We start from the raw sequence: 15,881 nt of genomic DNA, 5'->3' as shown, positions 1-15,881 counted from the left end.
AGCCAAACAGTGATTGACCAAGTTTGTTTAATATACAGTATATATATATATATATATATATATATATATATAGTGTGTGTGTGTGTATATATGTATGTATGTGTGTATATATATGTATATATATACATATATATGTAATATGTATATGTATATATATGTATGTATATATATGTATATGTATATATATATACACATTAATTTGACTAATTGTGTTCAAAAGCGACATTCCAAAGACGGTACAAACACAAGATCAAGGGGGAGGAATTGGATGAATTTTTCTAAATCACCGACCTACAAAAAAAATTTAATAATTCTGACAATATTAAATATTATTATTACATTATCTCAACTCATGTCAGGAATATTTTTGGGTTGCGATAGAATGTCATTCATCTCATATCTATAAAGTCGTTGTTGATATGCATTTCCGCTGATGCTCTCATACAAATTTACCGTTAATCTTTTTAGGGCAACTTATAATTGCATTACCAGTGCAACACTGTAGCGTGGAATAAACAACATGCTGTCATCTCCTGTTGCCACCAGGCAGTCCTGCTGCATTTATGTACATATATGTACTGTTCACGAGTTATGGCTCGATTTTTATCAGGCCGAGAAAAAGAAAACAAACTTTTTCAGACCTTAAAAAACTTCGCAAACAAATTCCATTACGTTTTGGGATGATGCATACCGAATATCAGCCTTCTAACACGTTCCGTTCTTTAATTACGGCTTATTTTGTATCCGTCGCGCCTTTTCACTTCTTTTTTCCCCCAGCAGCAATAGCATAACGAATCATAACCACACAATTAAACAAACACTTGTCAACGGAGGGGGAAAAATGGCCCCAGTTTTGAATATGCGATAGAAATGGAGTTATCATCTTAGAAAAAGGAATTTATTTACAGAAACACATATTTGCGAGCAAAAAAGTGGTCCCTGAAGGTAACATTGGTCTGCCCAGTTACACGTACGGCGTACGAATCACGTGACCCTCACGCGATTGGTTGTTTCCTCACCGGTTTGCTTGTTTTTGTCGTGAGTCAGGAAGCTCCCCGCTGTCAAAATTGGGTGTGTAGTTTAGCAATAAGAGTAAGAGAAATACAGATTTTTCATTTAAACACCGAATTCACAATTTACAAAGCTGCGTAGGGTTACAGAAATATCCTTCCCGGTAATGCATAGAAGATACACGTAAGTTGTCGCTGGCGGTTACCTTCTTTGTTCCCGTCTGGCAGTGGGTCAGAGTCATTGGAACTTGTCGAGGCAAGTAAGAAAGTATGTTGTTTCCAAAGTGATAAGATGAAAGGAGGTTATAAGTCATGCTAGCCGAGTTTAGCTCACTTTCACTTGTTTTGGTTGCTAGCTTTTATATTATAAAATATATAAATATATGTATATATAAAAATAGAAAATATTCTTGTTTCAAATTCACAATGTTTAAATGCGTTTTTCAGTGTGTACTGAATGTGAAGGTTATAAACACCTGCTTTAACATATAATTTTGTAAATTTCAGCCATTGGCTGAATTCAGTTGGAAAATAATTAACCTTATTAAAAATTAATGTTGATTATCTGGTAAATCGCCCTTTTTTTTTTTAAAAAAAAAAAGAAATAATTAGAAATGAGGTTGCATGATGGGGATTTTCCACTGTTAGCGTTCAGGGGCTTTCTAAAATAGCATGTAAAAATATGTTAATATAATCACACGCACACACGAAGCGTACTTCCTGTTTGTGTAAGACTTTTTTCCTGTGGTTTTTGTTGACAAGACAACACCCAGAAAAGCAAACTTTCAGTTTGATGTAGAAGAACTAGGCTAGCATGTGCGGTATGCTAGGGTTCTGTTTCCATTTGAAAAATGGTATCAGAACAAGTGCTGGTGCCCAGTTTTCCTCTTTATGGGAACTTAACTGACTCGATAATGACAAAATTGTAATTTTTGTGAAAAGTTTAATGTCCACACCTGCTGCTAATGCTAATGCTAATGCTGATGATTTCTGCTGTCGCTGATGTTCATCAACTTCACATCATCAACTTCACATCATCTCCTCTGTTTTGCTGTTGACAGTGCAACACCTTCCTGAATGATTGGCGTGTTAGGTCAACATGGTGCTGGAAGAAGGCGCGCGGAGCTGTCTGCTTCGCTTTCGCCAAAGACTAGAGCAGGACATCAAACCCCCCTATCTGATGGATCACATGATCAGTGATGGTGTGATGACTGTAGATGAGGAGGAGAAGGTCCGGAGACAGGTGAGCCTCTGCTTAAAATGGGCAAATGAAAAAGAGTTAAACAAAATCATTTCTTTTCTTCCTCTACCTGCAAAATCATGTCATTTTTCCTGATGTCCACATTGTCCCGCTGATTTCTCTCCCTCTCTCTCTCTCTCTCTCTCTCTCTCTCTCTCTCTCTCTCTCTCTCTCTCTCTCTCTCTGCAGTTGACCCGGAAGGATCAGGCCACGGCCTTGCTGGAGCTGCTCCTCAGGAAGGACAACAGTGCCTACATCTCCTTCTATAATGCTCTGGTCAAGGAGGCATATGATGATTTAGCTAATTTGCTCCACGACGACCTACCACGCAATTCACCTGTTGTGTACAACAACGGCTGTGATAGCTTCACATCCTATGGTGAGGGAAGGGGATCGTCTGCTGGAGACTGTAGCGGTTTAACATGTAGTGTCACTTGGTTGTTTGTTACTTGTAATTTCTGTTTCAGTTTATCGGATATTTTCTGTTTTCTTATTGGCTGAATCAAATATAACTTTATGTTGTTCTGTGAGGTGATTTTTTTTCTTTTTATTTCTCCTCTTGCTAACTTGCTAACCATCTAACAGTCCAGGTAGTGCTGAGTGAAGGCGGTGTACCCCAGAGGCCCGTGGTATTCGTTAGCCGGACAGAGCTGGCGAACCGGATCCGGGAGAAACTCTATCTGCTCCGGAATGAACCTGGCTGGATCACTGTCTTCGGCATGGCTGGCTCGGGCAAATCGGTCCTGGCTGCCGAAGCTGTCCGGCACCAGGGGCTCGTTGAAGGTGAACGTCGAAACACATCATCTGTTTGTTATTTTGTCGTTATTAGTTGGAAAAATCATCATCTTCCTGGCCTGTTTTACCTTCCACAGTGTGGTTTTATACAGTGGCAAAGGAATTTCATTTTAGCATCTTAGCTAAGTTTGCATTAGCCTCCTTGTCAGTGGGTTAATGTGTCTATTTTATTATGATTAAATGGCTGAACCCAAGAATCAGATCTTTTACTGTTTTATTCTCTTACATAAAATATGCCAGTAAATACTCCATTTGTGGAGTTGTGAAGTATTTAAGTGTATAAATAGCAAGGCAGTTGCTAGCAAGTGGTCAATGAGGACTACATGAGTTATTGCGGACATGAAACGTCTTCAAGCTGAGGGGAATTTTATTGTGGTCATTCACTTCTCTGACCTCCATCTTCTCCCTCCTGCCGCCTGTGTCTGTAGAGTGCTTTCCTGACGGCGTCCACTGGTTTTCCATCGGTCAGCTGGACAAACCGGACTTGCTGGTGAAGATTCAGGCATTGTGCTTCCGCCTGGAGCAGAGCATGGAACCCCAGTCCCTCCACCGGCCCCCTAACTCTCTAGATGAGGCCAAAGAACGCCTGCGCTTCCTCATGCTGCGCAGATATCCGAGGTTAACATGTTCAGAGAGCTACACTGTTGTAATCCACACCAATGCCAGATAACAATGTTTTTTTTGTCACTTTAAAACGCTTACACCTGTAAGTGCAGTTGTTAACACTTAGCCATGTTCGCCTTTTGTGTTTTTGTTTCCAGATCGCTGCTGATTTTAGACGACATCTGGGACACCACAGTGCTAAAGGCATTCGACATCCACTGCCGAATACTTCTGACCACCAGAAATAGAAGCCTGACGGATTCAGTTAGTGGTGTGTGTGCCCGCTGTCTTCACTTTACCGATGAATATTGGCTCAGATATGACTTCTACTTCTTGTTCCTTCATGTTTGAGGGAGCTGAGGGAGTTTCATGGTCACTAAACACAATGCATACAAAATTCAAATGTCTGATAGTGCACACTGTGCTTCCATTTTGTAGGCGCCAAACACGAGGTAGGAGTGGAGAGTGGTCTGGATGAAAGCAAAGCACTGGAAATCCTTGCACTGTACACTAACAATAAACCCCACAGACTTCCTGAGGAGGCTCGTAGCATTGTTAGAGAATGTAAAGGTGCCAAAACTCAAACAGTCTTCACATGAATTTCTGACATTATGAAAACTTGTTACACCCAAACTAAAAAATAGGATCCGTTTCACAATTTCAGGCTCCCCTCTGGTGGTATCCCTGATTGGAGCCCTACTCAAAGAGAAACCCGACCGTTGGCACTACTACCTGCACCAGCTGCAGAGGAAGCAGTTCAAGCGTATAAGGAAGTCATCGTCCTATGACTACGACGCTCTGGACCAGGCGATGTCTGCTAGCATCGAGGTTCTGCCTGAGGAACACCGAGAGCTGTACAGGGATCTTACTGTAATAGAGAAGGACATCAAGATCCCTGCTAAGGTTTGGATGCAGAATTAGAGAAATTGTTTGTAGTCCAGGGTAAATTTTATTCAGTGCACTGTTGCTTTTTTTCTTTTTTTCTTTTTTGGAAAGTATACAGCTGTCTCTAGAAATGTTGCGCTTTTTGGTTTTACATCAGGGTTTGAGCGTGTTTGGTTAACAAAAAAGTCCTCCACTTAGACCATTTAGGTCATGTTGTCGTTGCTTCTCTCAGGTCCTGTCCATTCTGTGGGACAAGGAACAAGAGGAAGTAGAGGACATTCTCGAGGACTTTGTCAACAAATCTCTCCTTTTTATGGACAGTCACCACAAACCGTACCTGTACTACCTCCATGATCTCCAGCTGGACTTCCTGGTAGAGCAGAACCGAACCCAGCTAGAGGTTTGTTCAAGAACAGCCCTACAAGAGCTCCATCTGCTTGATTTGTATATTTTATAAATTGTGTGTGTGTGTGTGTGTGTGTGTGTGTGTGTGTGTGTGTGTGTGTGTGTGTGTGTGTGTGTGTGTGTGTGTGTGTGTGTTCGTGTGTTCCAGAGCCTTCACACTAAAGTGGTACGTCAGTATCAGCAGCACTACAAAGATGCTCCTCCCACCTCAGGAGATGAAGAGTGCCTCTACTGGATCAGATTCTTGACCTACCACATGGCCAAAGCCAACCTCTGCCAGGTAACACACACACACACACACATACACACACACACACACACACACACACACACACACACTAGTGAAAACCAAAACCACATTTGCTCATCAGTTTTTCTTCATTTGTTGTTTGTTTGCCACATTTCGATAATTGTAATCTCCCTCACGTAGATTTCATTGTTTTCTCTCTTCATGTCACTTTCTGTCTTCCTCACTCGGTTCAGGAGCTCTACTCGCTGATGTTTTCTCTGGATTGGGTCAGCATCAAGGCTAAGATAATGAGTCCAGCTCATCTAATCAATGACTATGTGGAATATGGGCCCATTCTGGACAAAGAGGTCAGCAAAATCCATATTTGACAGGGTTTGCTGAGGAAGTTTGGATAAAGAGTAGAGGGCACTGCAGTCCTTCTTCAACATGTAATTCCTACAAATGTGTCCTGGATTTACAAGTCTTTCTGTCTTCCTTTCACTTGGGTCATGCCGTCTTTGAAAAATAAAAGTGCGCACTATCATTTCTGTATTGTAGTTGCCTTAATGTCCCCTCGCCTGCATAGTGCTCTGACTGTCTCAGCTGGGCACTCTCAGGGAAAAACACTTTGGCGGACACAAGGTCATATAGTTAAGATTAAAGAAAGGTGGTTCTGTTAAACTTCTACGGTTTCTCAAAGTGACCTAGCGTATGCTCTCTCTAAATTTGTTCCCTCCCAGAACAGTGAAGTACGCAGTCAATTTCAGGAGTTTCTGTCTCTGAACGGCCACCAGCTGGAGCAACGTCCTTTTCCTGACGTGGTGCAACTGGCTCTGTCGCAGCCGCAGAACTCTGAGGTCTACAGACAAGCTCTGCAACAGGCTCGGGAGCTGGCCAGCACCGGGAAACTCTACTTTGACTGGTTGTAAGTGAGGAGCTGTTTGAAAAAAAATTATCTTATATTTTGGAAGGGGTTAAATTCAAGGGATTTGTAGTTTCTCATTGCAATGAAGGAACATATATTTTATTTGTCTTGCATTTTTATACTCGGAACCCAAAAATCATTGTTCAGAGTGTTTGATAGGTGTAAAACATTGATTATAACCAGACACATGCCAAATGGAGTAACCCTGTGGTAAAAAAATCTACTATTTGCTATCACATAAATGCATTGAACTCTTCTACATTACTTAAAGCATCTAAATATTTCAATCTTTCAGTAAAATATTACTCTATGCATATTTTCAACAGTGATCTAGGTCCTGGTGTGTCTCAGTTCGGAGTGTTCTCTGTGTGTCCAGGAATAAGAACAGCGTGGAGAGTCTGTCCCGACTTGTGATCCACCCTCACCAGGGCTCCATCTACTCTGCCTGCTTCTCCCACAACGGAGCCAAGATCGCCTCCTGTGGAGCCAGCAAGACACTCAAGGTACCTGGGTAAAGGAGACAGAAGTTGTTACGGAGCGACAGAATGCCGCATGTGTGTAAAAATCACACCCTGTAGCGACGTAATAAAGTCAGCTTTGTCTGCAAGCTACTAGACCTGATGTGAGGTTCAGGTGAGGTTGGAGTGGGGCTAATCAGGATCATAGTTAGCATTGGGGTGAGCCTCTGGGAAGGCAACGTGATAGCTGAAGTAATGGGGGAACAACGCTGCAGAACATGGTTTCCATGGCGACAGAACACCGAACAAGAAGTTGAGTCATCCTCTTTTAATGTCAGAAGAACCCTGAACCTACTGTATGTGGCCTATCCACCTGACATCTGCCTTGTACCTTAATCTTTATTTCAGACGTGACTTATATAGTTGTGCAGGTACACCACCAGTCAAAAGTTTGGACACACCTTCTCATTCAATGTTTTTTCTTTATTTTCAAGATGAAACGATGAAGTAATGGCTTTTTATGAGATTTGTTCTCCAAAAACACTTGAATGGATGTTCCATTGTTCCAAAAAAAGAAAATGAAAACCTCTTTGTTTATATTTTAATTCTACCTGTAGCATTGCTTCCACAAGATAGGTGTCTATTTGTCAGTGTTGTGTAACTGTTGTCATCATCCTCATGTGCTCAGGTGTTTAAAAGTACCTCAGGTGAGAAGCTCATAGAAATCCAGGCCCACGATGACGAGGTGCTCTGTTGTGCCTTCTCCCCGGATGACCGTCTCCTAGCAACCTGCTCAAGTGACAGGAAAGTTAAGGTAAACAGAGAACTCTACACATGTGTATTGTTACCACCTTGACTAGAAAAAACATAAAATAAACCTTAATTTTTCCCAGATTTAGTCTTTAGTTGTTTGTATGAGCTACCGCTGGAAGGTTCTCTGAATGTGTGTTTGTGCGTCTTCAGGTGTGGAACGTGGAGCGAGCCATGCTGCTGAGGGTCTTTGAGGAGGAGCATGAAGAGCAGGTCAACCACTGCGAGTTCACCAACACGACACAGCGCCTCCTGCTGGCCACCTGCTCCAATGACAAGATCCTAAATGTCAAGGTATGCACCTGTATGTTTACACAAATGTACCCGACATACATTTGCTGTCAAAATGCTCTGGTGTGAACACTCATTCTCTCTCTTTCTTTGTCTGTCTCTTTCTCTCTGTATGACCGTTTTTCTTTCTCTGTTACGGTAGTTATGGAACCTCAACAAACGGTCCTCTCAGAACACCATGTTCGGCCACTTTGAGGCTGTCAACCACTGCTGTTTCTCCCCTGACGACACCTACGTGTCCACCTCCTCCGATGACGGCACTGTTAAGGTGACTTTGAATGAACCAGATACTTCTTCTTTCTCATATGCTCGACTCACATGAGTTGAAATCACTGGAACATATTCGTGTTAATTTGAGAACACACACACACACACACACACACAAAATAACTGCTGCTAAACACATGACACCTTGGATTTTTTTGGAGACAAAATGGTTCCGTCCTGTTCTAAATCAACCTGTGTGTCCACAGATGCCTTTAAACTGTTCTTTAGTAACGTTTAATTGCTTGTGTGCAGCTGTTTCAGGTGTCGTCTGCCAATGAGTGGAAGACAATCAATGTGAGAAACATGTGCACAGAGAACAGTGAAGAAGTCATTGTCAAATGCAGCACCTGGACTGCTGATGGCAAACGCATCATATGTGCTGCCAGGAACGCTGTTCTGGTGAGAACTGATGAGTTGTAAATGTTCTGGATGTGAGTTTGTCTCGTCTCGGTTGGTAATTTCATCGTAGGAGACAGAAACGAGAGGCTGTTTGTCAGTTTGTCCTCTAGAAAGTCAAATGAATATGTGCCACGATTATAAATTGGAGCTTTCCAAAAGCATTCAGTCTCGTAACTTTAATTAGCCTTTTTTTTTTTTTTTTTAGATTGATTTGTATTTTGGAAACACTAGAAACGAAAAGGATGACTGAACTTGTTTCTTTGACTTTAATTAAAGACACTTTAATCTTGAACTTTTGTACTTTTACTTTCTTGTGTTCTGACAGAGTAGATTCTAACTTTTTCCTGTTGTTTCTCAGGTGTTGGACGTGGAGACATCAGACCTGCTGTTAGAGATCCGAACCAGTCGTCTGAGCATGGTGCAATACTGTCATGCCTGTCCAACCAGTAACCTGCTGGCCATCGCGTTCTCTAACTACGCTGTTGAGGTACAACACAATTTTTATAGTCCTACCAGAGTCCATAAATAATACAATAATTGTATTCAAATACACTGGTGAATTAGTTTACAGTGATTCATACTGTGTGTGTGTTCCAGCTGTGGGACTTGGAGGCCAATAAAAAGATGGCGGACTGCAGTGGTCACCTGAGTTGGGTCCAGCGAGTCCAGTTCTCCCCTGATGGGTCGCAGCTGCTCTCGTGTTCCGATGACCAAACTGTCAGGGTGAGACTGACTAACTGGGTTTGAGTTACATGTATTAGAGTATCAGCCTACACTCAAGACAGGCTTCTCCACTTGGAAGCCATCTTGGTGGTGCTGTTAGTGTGTCATGTGGGCAAGTAGGCAAGAGGTGCTGTCTGGAAAAGGTGTAAACTTCACCGGGGTGAAAACTTACCAACCTCTCACCCAGCTGACCTGATATGGTTCTGCCTTCCATTCCATCCATCCAGATGAGCAGGGGTGGGTATTAGCAAGGACCTCAAGATACGACTACAGGAAATGTTGCGCAGCTTAGTAGCTATTAGTATTTATATTAGTAGTAATTTAATCCATTTAACATGAGTTATTATTTGAAAAAATGAATCTGTATTGAGAGCTGGAATATTATCATTGTTTCAGGAAAAAAAATATCGCAATATATATATCAATACCTTTTCCCACCCCTATTCCTGTATGTATTTGAGCTTTCACACCATATTTGTAAAACTTATCGAAGAAACTCAGATGCTGATGAGTTATATCCTGTTTGTCTTCACAGTGTTATTATGAAAATCACATGAAAGGTTTAATTCACTTAGATTATTTCAGTATTTGCGCTGTGTGAATAAAGCTTATGAGGAGGAAACATTATTAGCAACACAAGCAACAAACATGGACTCTGACGCTCCCCGTTATGTTACTAAAGCTTTTCTCGTCTTGTAGTTGTGGGAGACGAATAAAGTTCACACCTCCTCAGCCGTCTGTCTAAAGAGAGACTCGGATCTTCTCCTCAGTGAGGAGGAAATCATCGTGTCGGCTGCAGACAACTGCAACAGACTGCAGGTGAGGCAGCAGGACTGACTCCATCTTCTTCTTTCGTATATCTACATTTCATTTAGTCTTAGTAACTTTCTGTGTTTTCCAGGTGCGTGAATGCAGAACGGGGTCGGTGCTGTTCCAGTCGGAGGAGAAGCCGTCCCGGATCCGGTGTACCAGCATGTGCAGGCAGCCCTTTGCCGTGGCGCTGGGCCAAGAGGATGGCACCGTGCAGGTATTTAGATGCACTCTTTGGTGTTTGTGTGTTCTAGGGAAGTACTTTTACACAGATCATTCTAGCGCTGATAAGTCGATAAATTGATTGAGGACACGGGGGGAGTTACTGACCTCCAGATGTGCTTTCGTGCATCATTTAGTAGTTCCATGGCTCCTGTGTCCTCGAGCACTACAATAAAGTCCTAATTACTCCTGATGAGCTGCTCGGCACCTTGCATGGCGGCTTCAGCCATCAGTGTTCAAGAGTGGAGAAGGTGCTCAGTGGGTGAAGCCAGGATAGACACTGAGCCTCACTTCAATAGTCTTTTCTGTTATTGTTCATTTTCAGGTTTTTGAGCAAATTCACAAGAAGAAAGAATTAACAGATGGTTGGAAAGTTCCTCTTTGCGTATGAAAGTTTGTGAAGAATTTTCCCTGCGCATATATACAGTATAGATGTGTGTGTGTGTGTGTGTGTGCGCGCGTACATGTGTATGTGTGTACACTTCTGCCTTTGAGTGTTGATTACACCCTTGATGTAATTTTCCAGCCATGATATCAGCCCTGTCAGCTGATCTCAAGTCTGTTTCCTTTACTTGAAACCTGTGATTTGTACTCTCAACGCTTCATTTCTTTACTTCACTGTGTGTCTCACACTCTTTGTTGTTTTCCCTCTTTTGTTTGTCTTTCTTCCTCCTTTTGTTCTGTATGTCCGCCTGCTCTCTTTGCTCCACTACTCTCTGTCTTGGTGATAAATTGTTGTTTACAGGCAGATAATTCAGTTCTTGTCTGTATTGTGGCAGGTGTGTGTGTGTGTGTGTGTGTGTGTGTGTGTGTGTGTGTGTGTGTGTGTGTGTGTGTGTGTTTGTGAATCCTGGGGCCGCATTGTTAAAGGACATCACTAAAACTTTTAACACCTCAAATCCACAAACTATCCTGTGATGCATCGGCAGCGCCGTGTCCAGCCCAGCGGTCTACGGCAGAGAGGAAGTCCAATTAAAAGGTCCTGCAGTCTTAATGAGTACGAGAGCTAATGATTTGAATTACAGCTGTTCTTGTTTTTTCCTTTTTTGGGGGGGTGGGGTGGGGGTGGGGGCGGCTCCTCATGTGCGGCTCCTCATGTGCGTCTCCTGGTGCCAGACATTTGAGAGCGAAGGATTACTGCGTGCACGGAATGGAACAAGCTCAGATGATTGGTAATCACAGTTGTCGATAGGAGAGAATGAAAAGAAAAAATACATGCACGCAGACCTGTGGATGTTTCCTCACGTTCGCTTCTGCAGGAAACTTAAGCAAAACCCTTAACTTGTTGGCTAATTTTTGCTATTATATAGGCTGTTTTCTGTAGGTGTCGTATAGATATATTACTAGAATGACCTTAAGACAATCAATTTGGATCAATTCTTTCCTTATATTGTAGAATATCTGAGTTTATTTCTGAGAACATTCATTCTATTTCACTCGCATCTGTTGATTGGTTTTTTTGTGTGTGTCCATCTGTCAGCCGGATTACACACACACACAAACAAAAAAAGACCTCCTTCATGGATTTTAATTAAAAAAATTGGAATGATGACATATGGCCAAATGACAAAGCCATGAAATGTTTGTGGGTTCAGAAATTTGGTTTTCATTATCGACTGATTTCTATAAAACCAAATCAGACGTATTTCACCTACTTTCTTCAGAAATAAGATTAAAAAAAATAAAGCTTTTTGATGTTTCAGTCGGGGATATGCATAGAACTTCTTCTAGCTTGTGCATTTGTCTATGTCACCTGCGTCTGTCGGAAAAGAACCCATTTCCAAGTCATTACCTCATGTTTATTCAAAACGACACGCATGGTACTGCAGTTCATCCAGAGTCTGATTGCTTTAATTTAGAGGTAATGGTCTCTCTAACGGCTGCCATTTTGCTCCTCTCCCTCGTTATTTTAGCATCAGTGTTTAGCGGATAGAGAGAATCAGAAATTCTACTCCTAGTTGAAATGAGAAGGATTATTATTATTCTGCTGCATTTCATAGTTGAGCAGAACTAGTTTGTTCAAAGTCCATTTTTTTGTCTACTTAAATTCTTCAGACATCATTTAAGTCAATAAGAACAGAAATTATACAGTTTGTGATATTATACTTCCAACAGATGGATGTGATTTCTATCCATGCTGCGTTTTCTGGTGTAGTCCCCTGAGTTTACACTAGGAGGAGCCCTGGTGTCACTGTTCTCCTGGTGCCAGTGACAAATGCTGTGGAAGACATTAATTTCCTCATCTGGATGTTTTATAACCAGTTTACTTGAGGAAAAAATAGAACTGTAGAAGTGCACTAGTGACCTCTGCCATGATCCATCTAATATATTCCTGAGAAATTAATGAAAACGTCCTGGAATAAAATCATATCATCCCATGTGTTGGCAAATAATTGTACACCAAGAGCAAAAATTGTGGCAATGAAGATGAATAAAACATGTGAACTTGAACATTACGGCAAAAATGTCCAACCGAGTCTTAAGAAGTGAACAAAAATGATTTGCGAATCCACACACGCAGTTAATGTCTTCTTTCTTTCTTTCTTTCTCGAACTTCAACCCTCCAACTCAGTGCCACCACTGAAGTTTTTGTATAATCCCGCAGCCAAATGCACAGATGGCACACAAAAAAACATAACCTCCTCCTCTGCTGTAAGAATTCATCCCTTGCAGGACACAATAACAGCTTCCTGTCAGGAGGTTGCTGCACAGGTATCGTGCAGGTATGCTAGCAAAATATATAATTTATGTAACTCAAATCTTCCCCAACTGCTGTGAGTTATTTTGGGTTGTTTATTTGCCTTTAAAGAGCCTCCCTAGCAACTGGTAAGAGTAGAGGCACATCTGAACACAGAAAATATCTCCCGTCTTTATTTCTTTGTATTTAATTTCTATTATTAACTTTGTCTCATCACGCAGGACCCGACTGACAGCGTAATTCTTCTACCGCTTTTATCTGCTTGGTTCCGCATGAGTTCCGCGACTTGTTTACTCCCTCAGCAGGGTTATTTAGAACAAATGTTCCCCATCACACATTCTTCTTTACATTAGCCTACTTTTCCCTATTTGCTTTTTATTTATTTATTTATTTTTTAAACCAAACAACCTCAGGCATTTTCCTCTTTGCCCCATCCTAGAAATCCTTGAGCCTGCTTTGTAAAGCTCCCCAAAGCGCTCTCCCAGGTTTTGAAACTTGCGTCTCAGTACTTGGAGCTTTACAAACATGGACGGCGTGCCCCCAGGCTTGTTCTGCTCAGACATTTCAACCCTCTCCTCAGAGATGTAAATGTTTTAGTGCCTGCTTAAATCCCCAGTGGAATGGGTCTTTCTTTTACACTTTTAAAACTAGTGTTGTACACTGAATAATGCTAAAATGTTATTTTGCTTCACGTATTAAGATTTTAATTGTCTTCATTTGCGGGTGATTGCTTGTGCATGACTTTTAGTTGTTGTGAAGTTTCAGACTCAGCTTCAGCCAGGGCCAAATTTCTGTGCTTTTTTTTTTTTTTAGATCAAGAGATCCATATAGATGCTAATTATTCGAGTTTTGGTGCCACAACAGATTTCATCATTTCCCTTTATAATTGTACTTCATACCTCTGTTCACCTCATAATGCCTCAATTAGCCTTGTCTTTGAAATGTAGAATGAGGTTACTTTAGCGATAAAGTTAACTTCTGCGATTCAACTCAGCTACCAGAAACTGAGACAGAAATGGGCATTAGACTGTGGAATGGCAGTAGATCCCTCGATGGCCAGAGATTCATTAAAACACCATCCCTCTTAAACTCCCTCTGTCATTGTCTTGGCATCTATCCAGTGAACCTTTTTGAGGACATTTACAAAATGGTCCGTCTCTCTCTCTATCTCTAAATTAGAAGTATTCTATTAAAGTTTCACCTTCTCATGGATTTATTACAACGATGCAGAAGTGATCGGCTGTTCCACGTCAGAACATATCATGACATTTTTTGTCTTCAACGTGGAAATTTTGAGTTCTTTCTTTTTTCCCCCTCCAGCTCCCAAAGTGCGAAGTGTTTTCAGATTGCCAGTGGCCCTCGTTGGTCTTGACTGAACTGTACGGGCCCCTCTTCTTCCTCCTCCTCCTCCATCAACTCTTTTTCATGTGTAATCACATCACGCCGACAGCAAAATCTCATCTTCTCCTGTGTCTTTTTTCGGCTAAATGTTTTAGTGACCTTTCTTGGGCCACATGAGCATATTTTGGAAAACACAGCTATCATTGAGGTCTGCATAGATCTTCCAGATGAACTTTATGTGACTCCTTGGTGCAACAGATCTCCGGGTTCGCAGAATTCTTTTCTATCCTTCAGTTAGTCAGTCACTCAAGCCACGTTTTAGTTCATTCTTGGTTTCTCTCTCCCAGGTGTTGGGGTTGCCGTCTGGGGAGGTCCTTGCCACTCTGCTGGGACACACCAAGACAGTGCTGCATTGCCGGTTCTGCCAGAAGGGCCAAACACTCATCACATCCTCCGAAGACACCACCATACGGGTTGGCTGCACTCCTCTCCTGATCCCTGCCAAGCTCCATATTTTCCATTTCCCTCCTATATCTTGTTTTTTGTCTCGCTCAGTGTTCATCATCCTCTGAGATAATCTCTCCATCTTGTCTTTGCCTAATTCATGACTTTCCCCTCCTCTCCAACCGGCCTTGTCATTTGTCTTCTCCGTTATTTATTTTTTCGTTCCTCACCTTGCTCCACTGGATCGCACGTCCTCCCTGTGTTTCAGATCACTGTAGTGTTTTCACCTGTTACACTTCACCATCTTCTCCCTCTGCTTCTTCACATCTCCATTCCTCATCCAGCTATTTTGTTTCCTCTCCTTCTCGTTTCGCTCTTCCCCTCTTGCTCTTGTGTTGACCATGTGCAACTGCACTGTGTGTATATATATATATGTGTGTGTGTGTGTGTGTGTGTGTTTCAGTCCGTTACGCTCTGTCAACCCTCACCATTCATGCTCTACTGCTCAATTCCCCTCTCCTCTCCTTCTCCTCTCATCTCCTCCTTCTTTCATCTTTTCTCTCTTATTTTTCGCTGACAGACCTGTCCACTGCAGCACTTCCTTCCCTCTCTGACAGCACCGCTGCACCTTGTTCCGTATTCATGCAGCTGCTGCCTACGCGATCACTATTCTCGGACCGTCCACCTCTTATTCGAGAGCTATTCAAATGCTTGCTGTTTGACATGTTCTCGCCGGGAAGTGGAAGTGTATTTAGATGTTAATGCTGACACCGAGTGAATGTAAAGGCATCTGACGATACTGATGTTAGATGGTGATGGATTCTAACCTTTTGGTCCATTGACAGACTCTATTCAGCAGGAGAAAATGCGCAATGTTGCACTCAGGGTATGATTGATAGGGTGATATGAATGATCTTGTCTGTCCTTCGCTGTCTCTGCTCATTTACCTGCCTGCACACTGCCAGAAAACAAACACTCGTTTGACAGATGTGCAACACTCCTAACATGTGTGCACTTCATAACCACAGAGCTTATAAAACTTGAATTCCTAAAAATACCCATATAGGAGGAGAAAGAGCTTACAGTGTTTTAAAGATATTTGCAGGAAAGGCTTTAAAGGTTTATAACGGACTCTCTAAGCATGTGCTGATTTCACAGCGGGACTGTTCAGAGCCTGCTGGGAAATATTGGGAATCATAGTCCATAAGGGTGTAAAGTGGAACTGCACACAAAAGCATAACTGTGGGATTCATTTCAACTTGTTCATCATTCAGGTGCAACAAAAAGATACAGGCAAGAGCATTTTATTTTGCCACGGAACAAGTT

At 42.0% G+C, this 15,881-nt stretch overlaps 1 protein-coding gene across 4 annotated transcripts in view; it reads left to right on the top strand.

The window, feature by feature from the left end:
* Positions 1-1,010: 1,010 nt before the first annotated feature.
* apaf1 (apoptotic peptidase activating factor 1) overlaps positions 1,011-15,881 on the top strand; it is a 38,612-nt gene continuing 23,741 nt past the window's right edge. Inside the window, exons 1-22 of one of the 4 annotated variants that reach the window (XM_086201957.1) lie at positions 1,011-1,266; positions 2,072-2,253; positions 2,440-2,629; positions 2,836-3,033; positions 3,474-3,663; positions 3,807-3,919; positions 4,087-4,218; positions 4,313-4,551; positions 4,766-4,933; positions 5,087-5,218; positions 5,422-5,535; positions 5,908-6,092; positions 6,469-6,595; positions 7,239-7,364; positions 7,514-7,654; positions 7,794-7,919; positions 8,171-8,317; positions 8,676-8,804; positions 8,915-9,040; positions 9,740-9,859; positions 9,942-10,067; positions 14,459-14,584. In XM_086201957.1, coding sequence (XP_086058083.1) covers positions 2,110-2,253; positions 2,440-2,629; positions 2,836-3,033; positions 3,474-3,663; positions 3,807-3,919; positions 4,087-4,218; positions 4,313-4,551; positions 4,766-4,933; positions 5,087-5,218; positions 5,422-5,535; positions 5,908-6,092; positions 6,469-6,595; positions 7,239-7,364; positions 7,514-7,654; positions 7,794-7,919; positions 8,171-8,317; positions 8,676-8,804; positions 8,915-9,040; positions 9,740-9,859; positions 9,942-10,067; positions 14,459-14,584 — 3,099 coding nt within the window. In that variant the 5' untranslated portion in view covers positions 1,011-1,266; positions 2,072-2,109. Of the gene's footprint in view, positions 1,279-2,071; positions 2,254-2,439; positions 2,630-2,835; positions 3,034-3,473; positions 3,664-3,806; positions 3,920-4,086; positions 4,219-4,312; positions 4,552-4,765; positions 4,934-5,086; positions 5,219-5,421; positions 5,536-5,907; positions 6,093-6,468; positions 6,596-7,238; positions 7,365-7,513; positions 7,655-7,793; positions 7,920-8,170; positions 8,318-8,675; positions 8,805-8,914; positions 9,041-9,739; positions 9,860-9,941; positions 10,068-14,458; positions 14,585-15,881 lie in introns of all 4 variants that reach the window. The other 3 variants (XM_086201958.1, XM_086201959.1, XM_086201960.1) reach the window with 3 other exon arrangements.

The sequence above is a fragment of the Aulostomus chinensis genome, chromosome 4 (genome assembly GCF_037954235.1).
Source record: "Aulostomus chinensis isolate RoL2024-O1b breed Wild chromosome 4, RoL_Achi_v1.0, whole genome shotgun sequence".
NCBI lineage: Eukaryota > Metazoa > Chordata > Actinopteri > Syngnathiformes > Aulostomidae > Aulostomus > Aulostomus chinensis.
The sequence above is the reverse complement of the archived record's forward strand: the minus strand, read 5'-3'. Positions and strand labels throughout refer to the sequence as shown.